The 25,054-nt window shown below is 49.9% G+C and overlaps 3 protein-coding genes and 1 long non-coding RNA gene across 8 annotated transcripts; all 4 read right to left on the bottom strand.

Annotated features, from left to right (window-relative positions):
* Positions 1-284: 284 nt before the first annotated feature.
* On the bottom strand, positions 285-7,754 carry dnajc1 (DnaJ (Hsp40) homolog, subfamily C, member 1). 2 transcript variants are annotated; one of them, XM_032566003.1, is made up of 12 exons: positions 7,454-7,754; positions 3,027-3,128; positions 2,903-2,949; positions 2,672-2,837; positions 2,500-2,597; positions 2,335-2,428; positions 2,143-2,248; positions 1,678-1,832; positions 1,392-1,511; positions 1,185-1,233; positions 625-1,010; positions 285-564 (listed from the first exon to the last, which is right to left on the bottom strand). In XM_032566003.1, the coding sequence occupies exons 1-12, from the start codon at positions 7,595-7,597 to the stop codon at positions 496-498; spliced, it is 1,536 nt and encodes a 511-aa protein (XP_032421894.1). In that variant the 5' UTR covers positions 7,598-7,754; the 3' UTR covers positions 285-495. The 2 variants fall into 2 exon arrangements, with proteins under 2 accessions (XP_032421894.1, XP_032421893.1); XM_032566002.1 differs by having other exon boundaries at positions 2,143-2,215; positions 7,454-7,751.
* Positions 6,848-7,447, bottom strand: LOC116721960 (uncharacterized). Its single transcript, XR_004339693.1, has 2 exons — positions 7,003-7,447; positions 6,848-6,968 (listed from the first exon to the last, which is right to left on the bottom strand). It is a non-coding gene; the product is annotated as an uncharacterized LOC116721960 (long non-coding RNA).
* Positions 7,755-8,633: 879 nt separating the features above from the next.
* Positions 8,634-12,041, bottom strand: LOC116721207 (cadherin-7-like; the record flags this gene model as incomplete). Its single annotated transcript, XM_032564786.1, has 10 exons — positions 8,634-9,312; positions 9,384-9,623; positions 9,704-9,821; positions 9,892-10,013; positions 10,083-10,219; positions 10,297-10,550; positions 10,616-10,803; positions 10,871-11,038; positions 11,249-11,368; positions 11,672-12,041. Coding segments are annotated over 10 exons (2,145 nt in total), but the record flags the coding sequence as incomplete, so codon positions are not given.
* A 4,069-nt stretch (positions 12,042-16,110) lies between these two features.
* impa1 (inositol monophosphatase 1) lies at positions 16,111-25,019 on the bottom strand. 4 transcript variants are annotated; one of them, XM_032565122.1, is made up of 9 exons: positions 24,860-25,019; positions 23,968-24,081; positions 23,648-23,781; positions 23,380-23,484; positions 18,528-18,573; positions 17,450-17,558; positions 17,279-17,387; positions 16,948-17,099; positions 16,738-16,883 (listed from the first exon to the last, which is right to left on the bottom strand). In XM_032565122.1, the coding sequence occupies exons 2-9, from the start codon at positions 24,028-24,030 to the stop codon at positions 16,753-16,755; spliced, it is 849 nt and encodes a 282-aa protein (XP_032421013.1). In that variant the 5' UTR covers positions 24,031-24,081; positions 24,860-25,019; the 3' UTR covers positions 16,738-16,752. The 4 variants fall into 4 exon arrangements, 3 of the variants coding, with proteins under 3 accessions (XP_032421013.1, XP_032421014.1, XP_032421012.1); XM_032565123.1 differs by having other exon boundaries at positions 23,968-24,084; positions 24,860-24,973; XR_004339596.1 differs by lacking the exon at positions 23,968-24,081 and having other exon boundaries at positions 16,111-16,883; positions 16,948-17,146; positions 17,244-17,387; positions 24,860-24,991.
* Positions 25,020-25,054: the final 35 nt, after the last annotated feature.

The raw sequence follows: 25,054 nt of genomic DNA, 5'->3' as shown, positions 1-25,054 counted from the left end.
CGGTAAATGCACCTTACATTGGTTGCCATCCGCCAATAAAACACAGAAGAAGAAAAATAGGAAACAGCGAGATTGTCTGTGGTTTTACATCCGGTTTGATTTTTATAGTAAAGTTCATTTTTACTTAATGAACACATTTCAAACAGTAACAGATTCATGATCCCACACTGACATGTTGCTCTCATCTCTGATGACCTAAAGTTCAGAACAGAACCGGGTTTGAAGCAAATCGTGTTCAGAACCGGATCAGAACAGAACCGGGTTCAGAACATACAGACAGCAAGCCGATGATGACTGAATGTTTATTTGGAAACAAACAATAAAAACTGAAGGGAACAATAAATACTGAGTATTGATTATTGATTGGCAACATGCTGAACGATGTAAGGCACTTGAGGTCAGGTGACCTTCTGGTACCGGTACACCTGGGCAGGTGAGCCAGAACCATTAGGCCAATCATCTGGCAGCAGCAGGAAGGGGCGGAGCCAGAGCTCATCAGCTCTTCAGCTGCTTCCTCTTCTTCACCAGTTCAGCCAGCATCTTACACCGGGTCACGCAGTCCTCCTGGAACCAGAACCGGGTCAGAACCAGAACACAGAGGGGACCAGAACCGGGTTGTCTCACCTTGGTCTTTCCGGGGACCACCTTGGCGATCCGGTCCCAGCGTTCTGTGGTTCCGCGGGGGAACTGCTGCAGGGCCAGTTCTAGCAGCTTCTGCTGGTTCTGCGTCCAGACGGCCATATTCTCCTGAAGCTCCGCCTCCTCCTGTTCCTCCACCGCCGCCGCCGGGTCAAAGTCCTTCTGCCGCCGGCCGCGGACCTTCCCCTCCCAACCGTCTGTACAGGAACTCTTCTTTTTCCTCCTTCGGAGCACCAGGGCAGCTTCCTCCTCCTCCTCTTCCTCCTCCTCCTCTTCACTGGCCCCACCCACTCTCTGAGTGATGATGTCATCCACAGGAAATGACCTCACAGGAAGTGGAGGAGACTTTAAATCTGAGAGTTTGACTAGAGCTAGAACATGAGAGAACAGAAGTTCCATCAGAGTTCTGCTGGGTAGAACCAGATCTGAAGAACAACAGAACCTCAAATTGAGGGAACCTGAAACTGTCTCAGTTGGACCTTAGTGTCACAGCAGAACCCAAAATAAACCCAAATTCCAGGAGCTGAAGAACAGAACCGAGGTACCTGAGGTTTGGTTCACATTGTCTTTCATCTGTTTGACTTTGGTCGTCACCTGCAGAGGGAAAAACGATTCAGGTCAGCAACACATGTAGAACCGAATCCACTACAAATGGGCTTGGACCGGAACCCATACCGGTCCAGGGGAACCGGGACCAGGTTCCCCTGGACTATGGGCCCAGTGATTTCTTCTGGAAACGGCCTCAGACTCACAGCGGGAACAGATCGTCCGAGTTCCTGGGCAATCTTCTCCCAGCGGCCCGGAGTCCCTCCAGGAAATTTCACCATCAACCTGCTGAGGAGGCTCAGGTCGTCCTCCGTCCACCCGGACTCCTGGAGAGTAAAGAGGGCATGCACTGCAGGCCAGGCACAGGGGCGGCACGAGAGACGTGGGCACCAAAATGCTGGAGTAATTCCGAGTCACCGAATAGGTCCTCAGAAAGACAGAGGGACAGGCTGAGGACAACCGTCTCTGTAGTGTCCATCAATCACGTCTCACCTTCTTCTTGGGAGCCTTGGCGTCCTGCAGCCAGTTGTCCATCTGGTCCTCGATGTCCTCGATGGACGTCGTCTGGTCGTAGTTCTGCTGCGTCTCTGGAGGGACGTAAACCGGAAACTCCACCTTGGGTTTCTTCACCTTTGGCCGTTTCTCTCCTGGCAGTACAGAGGCAGAATGGGTTCTGGATCAGGTTCTGGATGGGTTCTGGATCAGGTTCTGGATGGGTTTTAAGCTCTTGCAATGTGTTTTAATCTTGTCCAATATATTCAGTTGTGTTTTCCTGTCGTGTTAGGGGTCAGGGGTCAGGGTTCACCCTCACTGTGGGAGGGTGAACCCTGACCCCTGACCCCTAACCTTAACCAGGCAGCTGCTACTGTACTGCAGCTTTCTGCTTCCTGAAAGTGAGATGTGGATCTCGGCGGTTTCACCTGCTGGCAGGACAGAAAAGGACAGAAAGACGTTTACTTGGAGCAACTTCCTGTTCAGCTTCAGCTTCCTGCTTCGTCTGCCGGTAATCCTCGTAGAACCGCTTCACCTCCTGGAACACAGAGACCGGGTCTGAGACCGCAACCTGGACCAGAACCAGAGTGAGCTCTGATGAAGACCATGATGATCCTAAGACCTGCACTCAAACTAGGTTCTGGTCCGGTCCGCTACCTGTACGGTTTGCGGCAGGTTCTTGAGGGCCAGGTAGAGCCAGATGCTGAGCTTCAGAGGGAGGATGTCCTGCCATTGCGGTCGCTCATGGCTCCTGCAGCAACAACGCAGCAACATCAGAGGGGAAGTACGGAAACTATGGCGATGGTGATGTCACAGCTGTACCTGTCGGAGCGGTCCTGACCGATATACCTGAGCTCCTCGGCGGGTCTGGAGCTCAGCTTCTTCTTCTTCTCCTTTTTTTTCCGACTGAGCAGCTCATCCTGGAAAAGTCACATGACATGCTCTGCTCTGATTGGCTGTCTGAGCGCTGCTCTGCTCTGATTGGCTGTCTCACCAGCTGCTTCTCCAGGTAGATGGACCAGATGACGGCGTAGTGTCCCACAGTGAGGATGAGGAAGAGCAGGAAGCCCAGCTCGGTGTTGCTCATCTTCCTCACGCGCCGGTAGTAGAAGACGGGCTGCCGCCAGTCGGGGAGGCCGTTCTCCAGGATGTCGTCGTACCTGCAGAGACACACCTGGTGACCCGCTGACCTCCAGGGAGGACGGGCGTCCCTCGGCTGACTCACCTTCGCCGTCTGTCCTCGTCCTTCAGAACTTCATAGATGGCCACCAGCTGAGGACGGACAAGGAAGACCATGAGGTTCTGGTTCTGCAGGTCGGGTCCACCTTCCTGTCTGAACTGCGTCTCACCTGTCTGAACTGCGTCTCGGCATTTTCATCTTTGTTCTTGTCAGGATGGAGAGTCAGAGACAGGCGACGGTACGCCTTCTTTATGTCTGCTGCCGCCGCGTCCTGCAGGGGGACAATGAGGGCTGATCTATTGGGTCTAGCTCTATGCTGTGGGTGACGTTGTGCTCCATCGGGGTTTTTCTAGTCGCTGTGGCCAGAGGCAAAACAAAAGCCTCCAGAAATTCAAAATGAAGGTTTTTGTTTTAATATAAACAGAGAAGCTCTTGAGATATTCATGGCTCATATTGTCGCACTTATGCTAACCATGATCAGAGTTTGATTTAGATGTCATGAAACTATAAAATTTAAAGATGCTTCGCAATGAGAGCATCACCATAAAAACACGGGTGGAAAGAAAACGACGCCAGCTTTGGAAGAACTCATGTCTGCAGGAATATTTAGCAGTTAGTTCCTTGCTGAGCTTTTATTGTTTTAGAACATTTTTAAGATACGTAGCGTAGCTAATGGCTGCAGCCCACGTTGGCCAACTAAAATAAAATTATTATTAACGTTGAAATGTTGCCGACATGTTCGGTTCATTGTTTTCTTCTGCGACGCTCTCCGGCCAGCTAACGAGACAGAAACTCACCGCCTTGTTGGGAGATGGAACCAAAGCTGAAAACGTCTAAAACACAGGTCTCAAACTCCAGTCCTCAAGGGTCGCAGACCTGCAGTTTTTAGATGTGCCACAGGTACAAAACACTGGAGTGAAATGGCTTCATTACCTCCTCCTTGTGTAGACCAGTTCTCCCAGCCTTGCTAATTATTCTGTTCAGGTGTGGTGCAGCAGAGGCTCATCTAGAAGTTGCAGGACTGCGGCCCTTGAGGACTGGAGTTTGAGACCCCTGGTCTAAAAGCATATTTCTACAAACAAATGTTAATTTATTCTTTATTTGGCATTCATTTTGGCATCACTAACTGAACTTTCTGAAGCATTTGGCAGAAGCTTTGTTACAGTTTATTTTTTACATGTCTGACCAAAAAATTCAACCTATTATTTTTGTCAGTTTCAGTTTCTTTATGATTCATCTTCCTGTAACTCAGGGGGTCAAACTCCAGTCCTGGAGGCCCGAGGCCCTGCAACTGTTAGATGAGCCTCTGCTGCAGCACCTGGATAGAATAATGAGGTCATGAAGGTTCTGGAGAACCGATCCACACCAGGAGGAGGTCATGAAGGTTCTGGAGAACCAATCCACACCAGGAGGAGGTCATGAAGGTTCTGGAGAACCGATCCACACCAGGAGGAGGTCATGAAGGTTCTGGAGAACCGATCCACACCAGGAGGAGGTCATGAAGGTTCTGGAGAACCGATCCACACCAGGAGGAGGTCATGAAGACGTTTCATTCCAGAGTTTTGTAGCTGTAGCTCATCTAAAACCTGCAGGACTGGAGGACTGGAGTTTGACACCTGTGCCCTACCTGCACAGACTGAACAGAATAAAGTTGTTTTTCAATGTTTGACCAGCTGGTGGCGCTGTACTGCTGCAGAGTTATCAAATAAATTTGTAATTCAGAACATTCATGTCTGTGTTTTAGAAAAAAAATGAATGTTTCCTCAGATCGAAGCCTCAGGTATCGGTATCGAAAGCGAAAAGTGGATCAGTGCGCCTAGAGAGTCCTAGAATATTCGTGGAAAGTTGAGTGGAAGGAAAAGCTGCATTGATGCAAGAATTAAAGCTGAAGGAGTTCTGACCCGGTTCTGAGACCAGAATATTCTGGTGTTATGACCCAGAACCATCAGAACCATCCGACCCAGAGCCCCGAGGTCAGCTGAGCAGCTTTTACCGTCAGGCTGTGAACCAGACAGAACCTCTCTGTGGATCCGAGTCAGTCGGCCCGTTGACACGTCTTCCTCCTCGCCCCAAAGCTGTAATGATGTAGATAAGTTGGTAGATGATTTTCAGCCTAAAGTTTCAGATATCACTGAAGTGAAGGTTGTGTCTGGTAGGAGAAATGCACAAACACTTCGATCTGCAAGACAACTCTGCTGTAGCAACGAAAGAAAATGGAGTAAAACTCAACTTCACGTTTATTATGAAATCTATAAAGAGACTAGGTAACTATCACTCAGCACTAAAACATGAAAGGGAAGCTTTCTTTGCAGATGTCATGAAATCATGAACAAAACTCCAGCTTTATCTGCAGCAGTCCACAGAATCACAAACCTTCCAGTGACTGAACCTCCTGAACTTCAATCTGACGCCTGCAACAAGTTTTCCAGATTCTTTTCTGAGAAAATTCAGAAAATCTGAGGATTAATGTGCAGATCCACTCTAAAGCCAGAACCAAAGCTGAACCCAAACACAACTAATGCAGGAAAAATGACCCAATTTCAGCCACTAAATTATAAAACCCTGGAAGAAATAATAAGCCAGTGAAGCTCCAGTTCCTGCTGTCTGGATGTTCTAGATCTATAACTCTAGAACGTTTCTTTAACAAAGTCCTGCCTGTCGCTGCTGATCTGATCCAAATAGTAACTCTTGGCTCTCATCAGGCTTTGAAACCAGCAGTTATCAAACCTCTGATAAAATCACTACAGGCCGACCTCTGACCTCTGACTCATCAGCAGTTGCTGAAAAAGCTTCAACAGTTAAACAGCTTCCTAACTAAACCAGCCGCTTTGACTCCTTCCAGTCTGGTTTCCATGGTTACCACAGCACAGAGACCGGCCTAGTCAAAGTGTTCAATGACGTCCATATAAATACAGACTGTGGGAGAACCACAGAGCTGGTTCTGGTTCTGTTGGACCTCAGTGTTGATCAATTTACTGAACTGACTGGAGAGTCGGGTCGGACTCTCCGTCGGGTCGGACTCTCCGGTCCAGAACTCAACTGGTTTGAATCTGACATGAAGAACTGGGATTTCTCTGTTTCAACTGGAAACTTCTCATGAGAGGTCAAAGGTCACATGTGGGGTTCCCCAAGGTTCAACCCTAGGATCCTCTGATTCAATATCTATAAGCTCCCACTGGCTCAGGTTATAACAGGAAATAAATTATGTCACCAGGTGACCTTTGACCCCATCCAGTCACTGAATAAATGCTGAGAACAGATAAATGTGTGGATGAGACAAAACTTTATCTACCTGAACAGAAACTGAAGTTATTAATATCTAGAACAATCTAGAGTTATAGATCTAGAGTTACAGATCTAGAGTTACAGATCTAGAGTCAATGTACAGCTGCAGTTATTACAACTCAAACCAGCGATCATCCAGAAATCTGGGAGGAGTGATGACCTCTGACCTCTGACCTGACCCTCCAGAGCCACATAAAGACGGTCACAAAGTCGCCTTCTATCAGCTGAACAACATCTAGATGACTAATGTCTCAGTGAGTCTAGAGAAACTCATCCAGTCGCATCGATTCCGTCCAACAAATCAATCCTCCAGCTGCAGCTGATCCAGAACGCTGCTGCTGGAGTTCTGACCAGAACCAGGAGGATAGAGACATAAACCCAGTTCTCCAGAACCTCCACTGGATCCCTGTAGCTCAGAGGATAAACTTTAAATCCTGTTAGTTTATAAACCACTGAACGGATCAGAACCACAACACATTAAAGATCTGCTGCTGCTGCTGGATCAACCTTCCAGACCCCTCAGGTTCTGGTTCTGCTCTGCATCAGAATCAGAACCAAACGAGGAGAAGCAGCATTCAGCTTCTATGCACCACAGATCTGGAACAAACTTTCAGAAAACTGTAAACCAGCTGAAACACTGAGATCTTTAAATCTGGACTAAAAGCTGCTGTTAGAGTTTTATTAGAAACTTAATGAATTTAATGAAGGAACTCGACTTCATGTGAAGTTTGATTGTTGACTTTATGTTTTTATGATGAAGCTCTTTGAAGTGTACAGAACAAATCTGACTGATCTGGGTCCGACTGGACCTCATCGGTTCTCTGACCTCATCGGTTCTCTGACCTCATCGGTTCTCTGACCTTCAGCTCAAGAGGAAAACTGTTTGGGTTTTATTTTGGAAGCTCTGCCAAGTTAAATTTGTCTTTTTTCTACTAAATTTAATTTAATTTCTATTTTATCATTAATCTACTTGCGATGATGTTTGTTGGAAATAAACTTTATCTGCTTTATTAGCCGTTTGTAACTAGTTCAATAATAATATCAATAGTAACAATAAATGTTCCGGAGCTTCTGGGTTTTTAGCGGTTCCGCGGCTGTTGGAACCGGACCAGAACATCTGGACCCAAATCTGTTCTCCAGAACCGAGTCCCGAACCTGGGCTTCCTGCCTGGAGGACCAGGGGAAATCTCCGGAACCTCCAAGACCCCGGACGGGTTCTGTGTGGGTTCGGCTTTCCCAGACAGCTGGCAGCAGAACCCGGAGAGGACCGTGACGTGGCGCCGGTCCCGGGTCGCATGGAGACGGACTCACCTTGTCCAGGTGCAAGAACTCGTAGAAGTTCTGCGAAACCTCCTCTACCAGGTCCAGGAGCTCCAGGTCCGCCTCCCAGCCCCGAACCAGAACCAGAACCAGGCTCAGGACCAAAGGCCCGCTCAGGCCCGCACACACCCGCATCTCCGGAACCAAACGCCGCTGGAGGATGACCGGACCCGGAACCAGGACCAGGATCGGAACCAGGACCAGGTAACGGGCCGGCGTGGGGAGCAGCTCAGACAGAACCGGAAACTCCGACACGTCCTCGAAGGTTCCGCTGCTTTTCTTCCTGAGCTGATCGAGTTACTGGGTCGGTACCGCCCCCTGCAGGCCTGGAGGAGCCGCTGCGACGCACTCGGAACCTCCCGAACCTTTGGTTCCAGAAACACAACACCAGGAGTAACAACAGGAGTCCGGCTCCAGCTTTGGAACAGAACCACCATTCTGGGTCCAAACGGGTCAGAACATCAGCTTCTGATGGTTCCACTGACAGGTCGAGCCACTGAAAACCCAATAAGGCTGACCGGACCGGACCGGACCGGATCGGACCGGATTCGACCTCAGCATCCGGCTGTAAGCAGAACCAGGTTCTGTTGGGACGACCCAACAGAACCTGAGTAAGGCGGGTTAGCAGCCTGGTTCTGGTCAGTTTGACCAGCAACATGAACCTGAAACACCAGAACTGATTACAGGGTGTACTTACTTTTACTCCATTAAATCATCATAAGTTTTATCCATAATATAAAATATGATCTAGAAAAAAAACTAAAAATTGAACAAAACAAACCAAATCAGTCACACTTTGTGAGTTCTGATCCAGTTCTGGTTCTGATCCAGTTCCTTTTTTAAAAGCCATTATTGGGTCATCAGGCCGAGACTCGAACCTGCGACATCCGAGTCGAGAACTGAGCCCTCTTTACGTGGGATGTGCTTAACACCACCACAGCACACCCTGATCTGGTTCTGATCCGGTTCTGATCCGGTCAGACGGCTAACAGCCTTAGCCAGGAAGCCAAGCGGAGGACGTTGGATCATTGCTGGATCCAGAACATCAGGAGGTTAAATATGACCGACTCGGTAGCACTCATGGCTGACTAGCTGGACCCGAACAGGAGGACTTGGAGAAACTGGAGGACTTGGAGAAACTGGAGGACTTGGAGAAACTGGAGGACTTGGAGAAACTTTTTTGTGTTTATTTGAATGTGTCAGGATCAAACATTTCAGAACATTTATAGCAAAGCTAGCTAGCAACGCCATAAACAATTAGCAGGACACAACATGACATCACACTCTCAAATTAACTTAGCACACCTGCAGGGAAACAGGAGTCGTCATGGCAACATCATGGCAACGATGGTGACGTCATGGTCAGGTACTGGTTCCAGTCGGGTTGTTCTGCCTGAGGTTCTGAGGTTGCCTTCCATCCAATCAGCTGTCCTCTTCAGGCTCCACCCCTTTGGGTTCATAGAGGTCGACCAGCCTCCAGAACCTTGAGGCCCACAAAAAGTTCTGGTCGGGTTCTGCCGGGCCCGGGGAGCTGATGGAGCTGATGGAGCAGATGGAGCACGCCGCCGAGCCGCCACCATTCCAGGACATGGACAGAAAGTCAGCAGGGGGCGCCGTGGGGTCCAGGTTTGCCTTCAGCAGCTGGGTCTTCCGGGCCTCCAGGTCAGCGGAACCGCCGGTCGGGTCAGGCCGGTCCAGGTGTCTCAGGGCGGCCATGTTGAAGGCCTTGGTGTCTTCCTCACCGCCGCCTTCGTCATCGTAACAGGCGAAATTCTCCTGGGCGTCCCGCTCTTCATCTTCCTCCTCCTCCTGTCGCCTGGATCTGACCGCAGCCGTTACCATGGCAACCCCTGGGGAGGAAGGAGACAGTGAAGCGGTCCGGTCTGGTTCCGACCCAACCGGAACGCTTCATTTTGAGTACCCAGGAATGTGAGCAGGCCGGTCAGGACCGCGGCGGTTGCCACAGCAACATGGCGCGGCTCGTCCCGGCTGCAGTGGCGCTGGTTTCCATAGCGATCACAGCGACAGACGGAGACGGTCAGCGTGTTGGTGCTACTGAGGGACGGATGGCCGCCGTCCGCGATCACCACAGCAACCAGGTGGACGGGTCGGTCCCGCAGCCGCAGACCGGGCTGCAGCGCCAGAACCGAGGCTGTGTTGTCTGCAAGCAGAGAAACGAGTCAGCAGCCGGTTCCGACCCAGAGTCCCGGCCCGGTTCCGACCCAGAGTCCGAGCCCATACCGCTGTTGTCAATCAGGCCGAAGCTGAGGTTCGCATCACTTCCTGCAGGCAGTGAGAACAGGAAGTGATGTCCGTCCTCGGGGTCGTCCGGATCCACGGCGCTCAGCGTCCCGACGACCTGCAGGAGGAGACACAGAGGTCAAGAGGTCATCCGACTCCTCGGCAGTGCCCGGCCAGGTGGAACTCACCTGGCCGGGCCCGACGTCCTCGCAGACCAACGCCCGTGACTCAGCGGCAAAACTCGGCGGATTGTCGTTTACGTCCGTCACAGAGATCAGAACCAGAACCGAGCCGGCCTGGGACGGGTCCACTGCAAACACAAGCACACCTGTCAGTCGGCAGCCAATTGGGGCTCCACTCTGCGCATCATGTGACCTACACGTCTCCATGGCGATGATCGTGATGTTGTGCTGTACTCTGACTTCACGGTCCAGAAACCTGCTGGTTCTGATGGTACCGGAACTGCTGTCGATGTCAAAGAAACCCCCGATGTCCGACTTCCTGTCTATGGAGTACCTGGAGACAGAAGGACACGGAGGGACAGGTGGACAGAGAGACGGAGCGGGTTCTGAAGCCGTCCACTCCACTGGTACCTGATGGGACTGTTGGACCGGTCCGGGTCATGGGCCGACACGGAGCCCACCCTGGTTCCGACTGGTGCATCCTCCGACACGGACAGGTGACGGACGGACTCGGAGAAGACGGGGGACTCGTCCTCGTCCTCCACCTGCAGCTGGACCAGAACCTCGTCGCTGAACGGACCGGCCAGCAGGAAGCGAGCGTCCGTCTGCCGGTTGGACGCCTCCACCCGCAGCAAATAGCTGGACTGGATCTCAAAGTCCAGCCCCTGGGGGACAAACCAGGTCAGAACCAGAACCGGGTCCAAACTAGAACCAGGTCCAGATCCAGTACCTTGAGCAGCATCAGCAGACCCTCCTGTGTGTTTGGATCCGTCAGAACCCGGAAGGTTCCAGGTCCATCTCCGTCCAGAACCCGGTACTCCACTTCGGCGTTCTGACCCAGGTCCGGGTCCATGGCTTTTATCCGAGCCACCACGGCCGGTGCCGGTACCGACTCCGGAATGCTGAACCGGTAGTTCCCTGTGGGACCGGAGGGGCGTCACAAGGAGCTGGTCCAGAGGTCACAGAGGTCAAAGGTCAAACTCACTGCGGGGGAAGCGCGGCGGGTTGTCGTTGACGTCCATCAGCGTCACGGTAACCGCCGTGGTTCCGGACAGAGCCCCCCTTCGACCCAACAAGTCCCGGGCCTGGACCACCAGCTGGTACCGGTCCTGAGTCTCCCGGTCCAGGTCCGGCAGCGCGGTCCGCACCACACCTGGAAGGCCGGGGTTCAAAGGTCGACAGGCAACCACCAGGAAGACAGAGACTTGTAAAGACGAGTGAACCGTGAAAACTACAGGATCTGCCTCCCATTCTACCTGTAGAACCTCTAGAACCAACAGAACCTGCTGGCTGGTACCAAAGGGTTCTGGTAGCAACACCTGGACCAATCAGAGCCAGATTCTGGGTCAGAACCAGGCCCTACCTGTGTTTGGGTCTACAGTGAAGTACGGCCCGCCCCGCAGGAGGCTGTAGACGATTCGGGCCGCGGTTCCGTAGGTCGGGTCGTCGGCGTCGGTCGCCGTCACCGTCACCACAGACGTTCCTGCACACAGACACAGCGCTGACACCTAGAGGCCGCTCAGAGCACTGCAGCCTCAGCACACCTTGCTCTGGAGTCACAGAACCTTTCACTATAAAAGCCTGACTTGTTCATTGAAAGCCTGTTTAAGCTGACCTTCAGAATAAAAGCATGTCTCTTTCCGAGGCTGTCTGCTTCTGACAGGTTGCTAAGCTTCAGGTTCAGGTTGAATTCAGGTCAGGTCCAGTTTAAGTTCTGGTTCTGCTCCCTGCAGACTGTCTCACTAACTATAACCGGAGCAGCCAGCAGCACCGGGTCCAGACCCACCTGCCGGGGCCCGCTCCGGGACCCTGGCGGCGTAGGGGCCGTCCAGGAACCTGGGAGCGTTGTCGTTGACGTCCTGGACTCGGATGGTGAACTGGGACTCGGGCTCCAGCAGCAGCTGGCTGGTCCGGTCCCGGACCTGGGCCCGCAGGACGTAGGACGCCTGCTTTTCCCGATCCAGCCTGCGGGTGGCGTGGATGTCTCCGGTCCGCTCATCAATGGTGAAGACGGACATGGCTCCGTCACCACTGAGGTGGTACGTCACCTGACCTTCCCCTCTGTCCAGGTCAGAGTGGAGCTGCAGGGGAAGAGACCAGTTAGCCCAGAACACAAAACCAGTTGGCCCAGTTCTGCCGCTGCATGTCTTGTCAACAATGATCAACAATAATCAATATTATTGTCATTATTATCATTATTATTAATAATAATAGCATTATTAATAATAGTAAGAATTAATTATTCTTACTATTGATTATTAATGACATTAATATATATTAATCCTGGAGGATTCTGGGAGTTTTCCCAACTGGTCTACATGAGCTTTGTGGACTTGGACCGAAACCTTCATGGTGCCCTGTGGGGGACGCTTCAGGAGTACGGGGTATCTGTGTGACCAGTACCGGAGTCTGGTCCGCTTCGCCAGAGTTCTGGTCTAATTCTGCCGGCTGCGTCGGGAGCGCGCACTGCAGCCAGAGAGGATCTCGGGATCTTGTTCATAAATGGGGGAAAATGGAGCGGAAGATTGACAGATAGATTGGCCTGGCTCTATTTACCTGTCGATCTACGTTCCCACCCTCATCTATGGTCATGAGTTTTGGGTCATGACCAAAAGAACGAGATCGCGAATACAAGCAGCCAAAATGAGTTTTCTCTGTAGGGTGTCTGGGCTCTCCCTCAGAGATAGGATGAGAAGCTCGGTCATCCCCCAGGGACTCAGAGTAGAGCCGCTGCTCCTTCACATCGAGAGGAGCCAGTTGAGGGGCATCTGGTCAGGATGCCTCCTGGATGCCTCCCTGGTTCAGGTCCCACTAGAAGGAGGCGTCCTCCTCCAGGACAAGGACACCCTTGAGGGAAGATGTTCCTCTGCTGGGAACGCCTTGGGATTCCCCTGGAGGAACTGGACCCGGAAGCTGGGGAGAGGGAAGTCTGAGCCTCCCTTCTTGGGCTGTTGACCCCGCAACCCCAGATAAGAGGGAGGAGATGGATGGACGCATCCATCTCCTCATGGATGCATTACTCCGATAATAGTAATGCAGCATTGTTGTTATTGTTGAAGTATTTCTGTCCGCTGGTCATCCATCTGAAATAATACTTTCTATCAGTGAGTTTCCCAGCATGCCTCTGGGTGGCACCACTGAGCTGCTATTGTGGTTTCACTCTGTCCATCATGTTCTGCTGAACTGAAAACAGAACCTGACAGAACCTCAAGCTCCAAACCAAACATGGATCCAGACTCAAAATGTAGAACATGGCAGAACCAATTTCCGGACCTGTTCAGAACCGGTTCGGGAGGTTCTGGTCTTACCTTCCCCACATACTGAGGCTCATGTCCGACGTCCTCCTCCAGGACAAAGAACTGGTTCCAGACCCAGCTCCGCCTCATCCTCCTGAGGTAGAACAGAACCGGCCCGCCGGTTCTATCGGCTCCACCCGGTCCACTGGGTCCGACTGTCTCTCGGAGAACCTCAGAGGTCAGCATCATGAAGCGTCTTGGCTCCGCCCATAAGGCCAGGACGAAGATGGCGAGGAGGCGGAGCCTCTTCATCCTTCTGTAGTCCAGGACGCAGATCCAGCAAGAATGACCCGGTTCCGAACCAGTTCTGCTGGGTCAGAACCTCACGAACATTTGAGACAGGAAACGGATAACCAGAACATTCCACTGATCCTGGATCCGCTTCAGCACAGTGAGTTGTGGTTCTGCTCCGACCAGAACCGACCCGTTAACGAGTCTCTGTACAGATCCGAGGTTCACAGCTGGAATTACAGGAAAAATCTGCAGCTCATCCCGTTAATCTGCTCCAGTTAACGCCACACACACTCTGAACACACACACTGAACACACACACTGAACACACACACTGAACACACACACTGAACACACACTCTAAACACACACACACTGAACACACACACTGAACACACACTCTGAACACACACTCTGAACACACACTCTGAACACACACACTGAACACACACTCTAAACACACACACACTGAACACACACACACTGAACACACACACTGAACACACACACTGAACACACACTCTGAACACACACACTGAACACACACACTGAACACACACTCTAAACACACACACACTGAACACACACACTGAACACACACACTGAACACACACTCTGAACACACACACTGAACACACACTCTGAACACACACTCTAAACACACACACACTGAACACACACTCTAAACACACACACACTGAACACACACTCTAAACACACACACACTGAACACACACACTGAACACACACTCTAAACACACACACACTGAACACACACACTGAACACACACTCTGAACACACACTCTGAACACACACTCTAAACACACACACACTGAACACACTGAAAACAGTAACTCCTTCCTGAGCTCACAGGGTCAAAGTGATGAATAAAGAGGACGGATGCTCTCTGCTGAAATATTCCTTCCATCTTTCATGTTCTTTCAGCAAACAGTTGAGACAGAGTTGATTTTGGTTTCACCACCATTTACCTGATATTTTCTTTACCTGTCTGTTATTCTGCAGCTCATGTGACCAAACCAGCCGAGGAGGTGAAAAGTTAAAACACAACACTGTCTTGTACACAAGCTCTAGTTGGCTAACCCAAAGATCACTGGGTCTTCTAAAAGATGGAGTCTCTGAGAACAGTTCTTAAAAATCCAGCCAGTGTTTTCAGCAAAGCTGAGCTGCCTGTCCAGGAACGACCCAAACGATTTCAGATTTGCCAAAGTTTCAACAGGTCGGCCATCGGGAGAACCTGGAACCACTTTACTGTCAGGTTTTGTTTAGGTCATTTAATTAGCTCCACCTCCTTATGAAAATGAAACATTAATAATAAATAATCAAGACTTTGTGCTATTCTCATTTAGTGTAGTTATATTAGTTGTATTACCACCCCACGCCACCAGAGGAGGTAACAGACCCGAAAAGATCCGACTAAGGAGCAGATTCATAAGTACACAGAAAGCTACAGAACTTGTTAAAAACTGAGCTGTGCTGAAGTAAATAAAAGAAACCTGACCAAAAATCACTCAATTCTGCTTATCAAATGGTAAACCAGAAAGTAGAGAGTAGAACAGCTCAGAGAAACCAGGATGTGGATGTTGCCCCAGATTTTCAGGAAGGAGAATCTGGTGTAGAAGAAATCATTATCATTATCACCAGGACTTTATGACCCACCTCCTGATCGAGGGGCAGTGTACTCCACAGCGCCTGTGGGTCAGGAAGGACCCCTTCGTCAGGTCCACTGGGTCGAGCTCAGAAGTGTCCCTGAAAATAGCGGGGTGGGCGGCTGTCAAGAAAACGGTTTGGAAGATGTGCAGACAAACATTGGGGTGGGAGATGGAAATGGTGGATTTGCCTGAATCTGAGATTCAACCAGATGCTGAGAGTGGTGAGGTTGGTATTCCTGAAGAAGCAACTTCTGATGTTCAGCCTCTTTCTGGCCAGGAATCCACACAGGAAATAGACTCAACCATCACTGAGCCAAACTGCAGGACAGCAGTCCAACCCTCACAGGCTGAAGGAATGATTCTGTTCTTGGGGTTTTTTGGCACGTTGTCGGGTCGCAGATGCATAATGATGGGGAGGAATGTTAACAGGCACATTTACAGATAGGGTTATACTTTTGTCTCTTTTAATCAGATTAAGTTGTATGATTTTGTTTTTTATATTGTTTGTTTTTTTGGTAGGACTGCACCAGATCTGCTACATCTAGTTTGATTTTAGAGGTGCAGGTCTTCAGTGTTTTAATGTGTTTTAGATCAACTTGATTAAAGTGATTTAATAAGCATTTAGTGATTTCTGTATTTTTGTTTTTACAGTTTTATCACTGCTTCCTGCTGTCCTTTTAGAGTTTGGTTTTCTTTTTGTTAGTCCACCAGTTTGGATTGTTTGTCTCCTCTCAGTGTTTGTCAGGTCAGACTGACAACCTAACATGTATTGTTTTGTCCTCCGTCTGTCTTTGGGTCACTTCCTGAATACTCAGGTTCTATGTGGCTGTTAATCTTAAATATCCGAGACCCGATTCTGTTGGTGTGATCTTGAGTTTGGATTGCATGTGATCATTCTGCAGTGAATCTTCAGTCTGCAGTGAACATTGCAGTGGTTTATGCAGGGTTGAATATTATCGGATTGACAATGAATGGATAAAGTTGACGAGAAACCCTCTTATTTATGTAACAATAAATATTAACTTCATTTTGGTTAATGTTTATTGCCCTTCGGCTTGACGGAGTTATAACAGAAAGAAGTTTAAATACATGCTGAGAGTGAAAATCCTTCCTAAAGGTGAAGATATATCACAGATTTCAAAAGAAAATAGAAACAGGAGGCCGCAGATAATATAGGAAATAGCGCCCCCTTCACTTCCGGAGTGCAATGGTCCCATTTCCAAGTAAGGGAGTGCCAGCGGTCGGTCCCGGTTTGCTGCAGCCAGGTCCTTCTCAACTGGACCAAATCAGGACCAGTTTCTGGAAAAAATATTCCAGCAGCTCCTTGGTCTCCGACCCGGTTTGGAGCAGGACCTGGCTGCTCCAAACCGGGTCGGTTCCCCTGAGAGGCTCAGAGCCGCCGGCTGGACTCAGGTGTGCTTCACCGCTTCATTAGACGAGCCGCCAGGCGCAGCGGGCCGCCACCTCTTCCTGCTCCGCTCCATGTGCTGCCCCCTGGTTGAGGTCTGGGGCACAAAGTATACATATGCACAAGTCGGTTCTTCTGGTTCTGTTGCTTTGAGGAGGGACGCAGCTAAAGAACGGGTCAGAGGTGGTTCTAGTGAGCAGAACCCGGGAGAACCTACTGGGGCAGAATAAAGACTCGGACTCTGTGTTCTGGCTGGACCATTTAATCACAGGCAGCAGGCGGCGCGTCATCTCTGTCCGGCCTGTAGGGGGCGATCTGCTCCACCAGCCTCAGCGCCACGCTGCGGTTGTTGGCCGCCAAGATCCTCCTGGACATCAGGTCTGCGTCACCACCTGGACAGAGACAAGGTGTGAGGCGGTGGTGGCGGCGGGAGACAGCGCGCCGCGGTGTCCTCACCGTCCACATCCATCACGATTCCTCCGGCCTCCAGAACCAGCAATGATCCGGCAGCAATGTCCCAGACGTGCATCCCCATCTCATAGTAGGCCTCCACGCAGCCGGACGCAACCAGGCTCAGGTTGACGGCCGCGGTGCCGGCGCCGCGCACCCTGGAGACACACAGGGTGAGATGCAGGCAACACGGGGCAACAAGGAGCTACGCAAAGAGGGGCAACAAACAACACACAGTTGTACCAGCAGCAGGAAGACAAGTCAATGTGTACCACAGATACTTCAGGTATTACAGGTATTACCTGTAGTACTACAGGTACTACAGGTACTACAGTACCCGTGCACTGGGAGGCTCAGGATGTTCCTCAGGCTACTGAAGATTTTGTCCACGACTTCTGGGTCTCTGTTGGATCCGAACTCGGTGGCGATGATGGAACGGTGAACATCTGGAATCAACAGGTTGGGTCTGATGCTGCTCTTAGATTATTGGTGATTATTGCTGACTGACCTGTCTGATCAGAAACCTGCAGCGGCTCCCCGTTGCAGAACGCGCCCCCGCCCCGCCGGGCGGTGAACATCTTGTCCTCCAGGCAGCTGTAGACCACGCCCACCTCCACCTGAGGATGACATCAGCAGACTGCTTCCTTAGGACAACTCATCTGTATATATAAATATACTGTATATATTTGACCTTTTGCACGGGAGCTGCAATGGAAATTTCGTTGAATTCTGTTCAATGACAATAAATGCTATCTATCTATCTATCTATCTATCTATCTATCTATCTATCTATCTATCTATCTATCTATCTATCTATCTATCTATCTGGTTTCTCTTAAAGCAGCTTAGCTAAAATAATTTTATTATCATTATAATAACAATAGAAAGTTGTGGTTAAGGTTATGGTTTCTCCAGAACCGAAGCTTCAACCTGTATCATTAAAACCTGGATGGCTCCAAACTTTCTGCTTCAAATTCTGACCCGACTGAATTTATTTGTTTCTGGACCAGAACCTCTGAACAGAACCTGATCAGCGGATCACTGATCTGGATCAAATGATCCTCCAGTGATCAAGTAAAGAAGCTCTGAGTTATTTAACCAGGATGTTATTTAAATCCCAGATGAGTTTCTAGGGTTTCCGTCCTTCACGTCCAGAATATTTGCAGCAATAGAATCGAATCCATGAATCTTTTGGCAGGAACTTTTCTCCATCCGCTCCATCAGCTTTTCCTGAACTATTTGCAGGTTGCTGGAGGACAAACTGTGCACTTTTTCTCACCTTCTTCTACTTTTCTCCAATCTGCATCTTTGCATTTATTTTCTCTACATAGAAGACACACTGAGTTTGTGTTAGCAGTGATGCTGCATAATGCTGCCATCAACTAATCATTGTGCTTCTCCAGTTGACTCGTTTCTTGGCCCTTAATGCTGTCTGTCTCTAGATAAAGCTTGCTGAGCTTTTACTGATTATCTGTTTAGTTATCAGATTCTTTACTCAATTTGAAAATATTTGTTTCTTTCTGTTTGTGCCACCAGGGGGCTCCACCAGACTGATGGAAGCACAGAGTCATGTGACCAAATCTTACCCTCTTGTTGATGGTGAAGCCGATGGAGATGGCGACGAAGGGAAACCTGCGGACAAACAGAAGACGCGATTCAGGCGTGGAGAGACAGCAGCGCCTCCTGTAGGCGCTAATGGGGAGCTACACATTTTACTGAGGGGGCGATGAAGGATCAACACACACACACACACACACACAGGGATGTATTAAAACCTCTGACATCAACAGTCACCAATAAAGCGGGGTGAATAATGTGATGTTCTGCAGTTCAGTTAAAGCTTTTAGAAACATTTACCGTAGAGTTTAGTAAATAAGCCTTTAAAATAAATTCACATCCTGTTTCCAACAGGATGTGAATTTAGGTTACAATAGGTTACAGAGTCAGGAGTCGTCTGCAGGACTTCTGCTAAGATCCGCTAGCCGTCTGGTGCTAACACCGTTAGTGGAAGGACAACTGATCTCCTTCATCCACATTAATATTTCTTTGTTGGTCGGAATCTGCTTCTAAAAAATCCTCCTCTCTGATTCCTGATTTTTGGTTGCAAAAAATGATCCATAGTTGCACTGCAGGTTCCTCCAGTTTGCTTCCCGGAAGAAATAAAACGCATCTGCAAAGTTCAACTCTTGTTGCATGAAGGATTTTTTAATTATAATAGATTTTTTTATTGAAAATTTGTTGGTTTTTTTAGGAAAAAGCCACAACTACACATTAAAATGTTAAATTAGATGAAATGAAAAACTAACTAATATTTCCTGAGGGTGCTATAGTGCCCCCCAGCGCCTCCACTGGGAGGGACTAAAGGTCATCCTGAGGCTAGCGTAGATCTAGACAGCGTAGATCTAGAGGCTCATGTTCAGGCTCTGTTCTCAACAGCTGGGGGCGGGGCATGAGGAACTGCAGCCAATCAGGAAGAGGGACATGAGGAGCTGCAGCCAATCAGGAAGAGGGACATGATCAAATCCTAAGCTGAAGCAATAACTCTAAAAATCATGAGAGCGTCGGATGTAAACATGAGATATATTCATAATTCAGCCATGGCACTCATCATCCATCAGCCAATCAGAGGAGGCATTGGAGCGATAAGCCCCACCCACTTGGGACTGGCTGGTTTGCAGCAGGGATTCTCAGTCTTTTGTCCCCAGGGCCCATTTATATATAATAACCATCTATTGTTTTACCAAACTGATCAGACTTTTGTTCAGTATAAAAATCAAATCCATGTATGGTTTTCCATCAAAAACATCAAATAAAATTACACCACAATGGGTCGGGTGCACTGTGTGATGGGTGGCGGCCGAGGGAGGGGGCCCTGGCGGTCTGATCCTCGGTTGCAGAAGCTCTTGGGACGTGGAATGTCACCTCTCTGGTGGGGAAGGAGCCGGAGAGAGTGTGTGAGGTCGAGAGGTTCCGGCTAGAAATAGTCGGTCTCACCTCGACGCATGGCTCTGGTTCTGGAACCAGTTTCCTTGAGAGGGGCTGGACATACTTCCACTCTGGAGTTGCCCAAGGTGAGAGGCGACGGGCAGGAGTGGGCATACTTGTTGCTCCCCATCTCGGCGCCTGTACGTTGGGGTTTACCCCGGTGAACAAGAGGGTAGCCTCCCTCCACCTACGGGTGGAGGACGGGTCCTGACTGTCATTTGTGATTACGGCCCGAACGGCAGTTCAGATTACCCACCCTTTTTGGAGTCCTTAGAGGGGGTACTGGAGAGTGCCCCTCCTGGGGACTCCCTTGTTCTGCTGGGGGACTTCAACGCTCACGTGGGCAATGACAGTGAGACCTGGAGGGGCATGGTTGGGAGGAACAGCCCCCCTGATCTGAACTCAAGCGGTGTTCTGTTGTTGGCCACAAGGTTGTTGTGCCTGTCGTGGCGGCAACCCTCGAACCCGTTGGTGGACACCTTCGGTGAGGGATGCCGTCAGGCTGAAGGAGGAGTCCTATCGGGCCTTTTTGACCTGAGGGACTCCGGAAGCAGGTGATGGGTACTGGCGGGCGAAGCGGCATGCGGCTCGGGTGGTTGCTGAGGCAAAAACTCAGGCGTGGGAGGAGTTTGGAGAATCCATGGAGAAAGACTTCCGTACGGCTTCGAGGCGATTCTGGTCCACCATCCGGCGTCTCAGGAGGGTGAAGCAGTGCAGCACCAACCCTGTTTATAGTGGGGATGTTGTGCTGCTGACCTCTACTCGGGACGTTGTGGGCCGGTGGGCAGAGTACTTCAAAGATCTCCTCAATCCCACCAACATGCCTTCCATTGAGGAAGCTGAGCCTGGGGACTCTGGGTTGGGCTCTCCAATCTCTGGGGACGAGGTCGCCGAGGTGGTTAAGAAGCTCCTCAGTGGCAAGGCCCCGGGGGTGGATGAGATCCGCCCGGAGTTCCTTAAGGCTCTGGATGTTGTAGGGTTGTGTTGGCTGACACGACTCTGCAATATTGCATGGACATCGGGGGCAGTTCCCCTGGATTGGCAGACTGGGGTGGTGGTCCCCCTGTTCAAAAAGGGGGACCGGAGGGTGTGCTCCAATTATAGAGGGGTCACACTCTTAAGCCTCCCTGGCAAGGTCTATTCAGGGGTCCTGGAGAGGAGGGTCCGTCAGATAGTTGAACCTTGGATTGAGGAAAAGCAGTGTGGTTCTGGTTCTGGTCGTGGAACACTGGACCAGCTCTACACCCTCGGCAGGGTCCTGGAGGGTGCATGGGAGTTCGCCCAACCAGTCTACATGTGTTTTGTGGACTTGGAAAAGGCGTTCGACCGTGTCCCTCGGGGAGCCCTGTGGGGGGTTCTCCGGGAGTATGGGGTACCGGGCCCTTTGATACGGGCTGTCAGGTCCCTGTATGACCGGTGTCAGAGTCTGGTCCGCATTGCCGGCAGTAAGTTGGGCTCGTTTCCGGTGAGAGTTGGACTCCGCCAGGGCTGCCCTTTGTCACCAATTCTGTTCATTACTTTCATGGACAGAATTTCTAGACCAGCCAAGGTGTTGAGGGGATCCGATTTGGTGGCCTTAGGATCTCATCTCTGCTTTTTGCAGACGATGTGGTCCTTTTGGCTTCATCAGGTCGTGATCTGCAGCTCTCGCTGGAGCGGTTTGCAGCCGAGTGTGAAGTGGCCGGGATGAGGATCAGGGCCTCCAAATCCAAGGCCATGGTCTTGAGCCGGAAAAGGGTAGAGTGCCTTCTCCGAGTCAGGGGGTTTGTCCTGCCCCAAGTGGAGGAGTTCAAGTATCTCGGGATCTTGTTCACGAATGAGGGAAGAAGGGAGCGGGAGATTGACAGGCGAATTGGCACAGCGTCTGCCGTCAAGCGGGCGTTGTACCGGTCCGTCGTGGTGAAGAGAGAGCTGAGCCAAAAAGCGAAGCTCTCGATTTGCCGGTCGATCTACGTTCCCACCCTCATCTATGGTCATGAGCTTTGGGTCGTGACCGAAAGAACGAGATCGCGGATACAAGCGGCTGAAATGGGTTTTCTCCGTTGGGTGGCTGGGCTCTCCCTTAGAGAGAAGCTCAGTCATCCGAGAGGGACTCAGAGTAGAGCCGCTGCTCCTTCACGTCAAGAGGAGCCAGTTGAGGTGGCTCGGGCATCTGGTCAGGATGCCTCCTGGACGCCTCCCTGGTGAGGTGTTCCGGGCACGTCCCACCGGGAGGAGGGGAAGACCCAGGACACGCTGGAGGGACTATGTCTCTTGGCTGGCCTTGGGATTCCCCCGGAGGATCTGGAAGAAGTGGCTGGGGAGGGAAGTCTGGGCCTCCCTTCTGAAGCTGCTACCCCCGCGACCCGACCCCAGATAAGCGGAAGAAGATGGATGGATGGGTGGATGAAAAGAAGCGCTCAAAAGTAAATCAATTTAAAATTAAATGTATTCAGTACAAATGAAAATATAACTTCATAATCTGCAAATTAATTTAAACACTGCTTCAATGGACAGAACCAGAAGCTGCTGACAAACAACAATCATAACCGTTTATCTTTGGACGAACTACCGCTCTGTTTTTATTCGTGTTCCTCCCGGACGCATTAGGTCCAGTCTGGGTCCAGTGGCTCGCTGGCAGAGCCTCCAGCAGCTCTGAGTGTTTTGGGATTTGTTTTTTGTTGTAGCCATAAAAGAGAATCCTGATCCACTGGATTCACTGTTTGTTAATGGGAAAAGGAGCTTCAGCGCTGAAAATATTTCCACATTAAAATGTCTCCAGTAAATATTTCTTTAGCCTGGCAGCTGGTTTCTTCTTCTGCTCATTAGAGCTTATTAAACTACTGACGGCACATCACTGCCACCAAGTGGTGGAAACTTGTATTCTGTAAACTTTGCTACACGGGCCCACAGGTAAAACCCTGGGGGTTCTGGAAGACCTCTAGGTGGCGCTGACGGCGTTCGGTTCAGAATTTCGAGGAAACCGATGTCGGCCATTTTACCTTACAGTGACAGATTCAACAGGTGGAGTCAGCGCCTTTACTGGTGACATTACGGCCTTTACTGGTGACCTTGTGTCTTTACTGGTGACCTTACGGCCTTTACTGGTGACCTTACGGCCGTTACTGGTGACATTATGGCCTTTACTGGTGACATTACGGCCTTTACTGGTGACCTTACGGCCGTTACTGGTGACCTTACGGCCGTTACTGGTGACATTATGGCCTTTACTGGTGACATTACGGCCTTTACTGGTGACATTACGGCCTTTACTGGTGACTTTATGACCTTAATGGTGACCTTACGGCCTTACTTATGACCTTACGGCCTTTACTGGTGACATTACGGCCTTTACTGGTGACCTTACGCCCTTACTGGTGACCTTGTGGCCTTACTGGTGACATTACGGCCTTACTATCACATCATTGATCAGACTGCTGACCTGGACAGATGAGTGGGATGAAATAAACTCACGCGTGAACGAAGTTGGTCGTTCCGTCGATGGGATCGATGATCCAGGTGGGATCATCCGTCAGGATGCTCGGCTCACCTGCCGCTACGGACTCCTCCCCTATGAACCTGCCAATAAGACACAAAACATCAAAATGAAAGCACTTCCAGTTAGTCTGATTTTCACAATAAAAGCATGACCCAAAAAAGGTTTTCTAAAGATGAAGCAAAGGTGCCAACCCAAGAAGGTCCATGGAGCTGATTCAACATGCTGGGAGGCGGAGCTTCATACCTGTGCTGAGGGAATTTCTCTTTCACTGACTGGATGATGAGTTTTTCCACCTTCTGGTCAGTTTGAGTGACTAAATCAACGGCTGAGCTCTTCGTCATCACCTTCCTGTCATCACTCAGAGCCTCACGCACCACCTGGTCAGAACGAGATCCAGTTCACCTGAACAATATATAATCTAACACATCAGAACAACATTTGGTGTAAAAAACATTCAAAAACTGGGTTTCAGCTTCAGCTCCTTCGGTGGGTTCTAGTGGGTCGGGTTCCTCGCTGGAACCGGACCCATTAGACCAGCGAGGATCTTTGTAAGGATGTCTCACCTCTCCAGCTTTCCGTGCGACAGCGACTGCGTGATCCATAACATTTTGCAGGATGTCAGCCATGTTGGTGGAGCAGCTCCAGGTTAAAGGTCAGGGACAGGTTAGGGACAGGTTCTGCTGAGGAACAGTATGTTCTTTTCTCATTCTTACCCCTCAAAAAGGTTTAAAATTTTTGCGAACATTTAACATCATCAGTGGAACCAAGAGCTTAAGTTGGTAAACCCACAGAGCCATCGGTGTCAACCGCACTAATGAATTATTAATCATCTTCATCTCAGTTGAAAAAAAGCAGTTTTCTAAGTTATACTGATTCCTCCAGACCATCAGCAACAGTATATAGAGGTTATAATAATTAATGCTCCTTCTGTCATTCAGGAACGGTTAAACTTCTCTTTAATTCATGCACTAAATATGAACATTTCTGGACCCATGTCCAGCTGAAAAATATTTTTAAACACTTTTTCAGACAATCAGAGACGGTTTTCACTTGGAAAATAAAAAAGAATTTAGTCTTAATTTTTTTCATTGTTATTTATCAATGTCTTTTTTCTCATTTCCTTCAGGCTTTTAAAATGATCAGATCTTATCAGAAAGTTCATTAAACTGTGTAATTTTAATGCTCGGCTTTCACTTAATGCTTACGGATTTATAAAGGGAAAATGTGAAACACGCAGGTTATCAGTTGGTTATTGTTTGTGTTCTGGAGCCTCCATGTTTGTTGATCGGGACCAATCAGCTGCGGCCATGAAACTCAACCTCAGTCCGGTCATCAGTTTCAGTTCAGAAGCTAAAAAAGCTGAAGCTCTGCTTCAATAAAAACAGCTACTTTCTGACCGGAACCAGAACCAGAATCGGGAGCAACAAACGGTACCGAGAAAACAATCGAGCTCACCTGCTTATGATCTGCTTTGATTGTACTTCCTGGTTCTTCTTCTGCTGCTGTTCCTCTGCCTCCCGCCTCCATGCTGCCCTCTGGTGGAGAGCGGCGGACCGGAGAACAGCAGGCGGCCGTAGAGCTCAAACTGTGGCTTAGAAGCAGCAGCTTCCGGCTTCTGTGTCAAATTAAACATAAAGTATGAATAATTTT

Source organism: Xiphophorus hellerii, chromosome 6 (genome assembly GCF_003331165.1).
Source record: "Xiphophorus hellerii strain 12219 chromosome 6, Xiphophorus_hellerii-4.1, whole genome shotgun sequence".
Classification (NCBI taxonomy): Eukaryota; Metazoa; Chordata; class Actinopteri; order Cyprinodontiformes; family Poeciliidae; genus Xiphophorus; species Xiphophorus hellerii.
The sequence above is the reverse complement of the archived record's forward strand: the minus strand, read 5'-3'. Positions and strand labels throughout refer to the sequence as shown.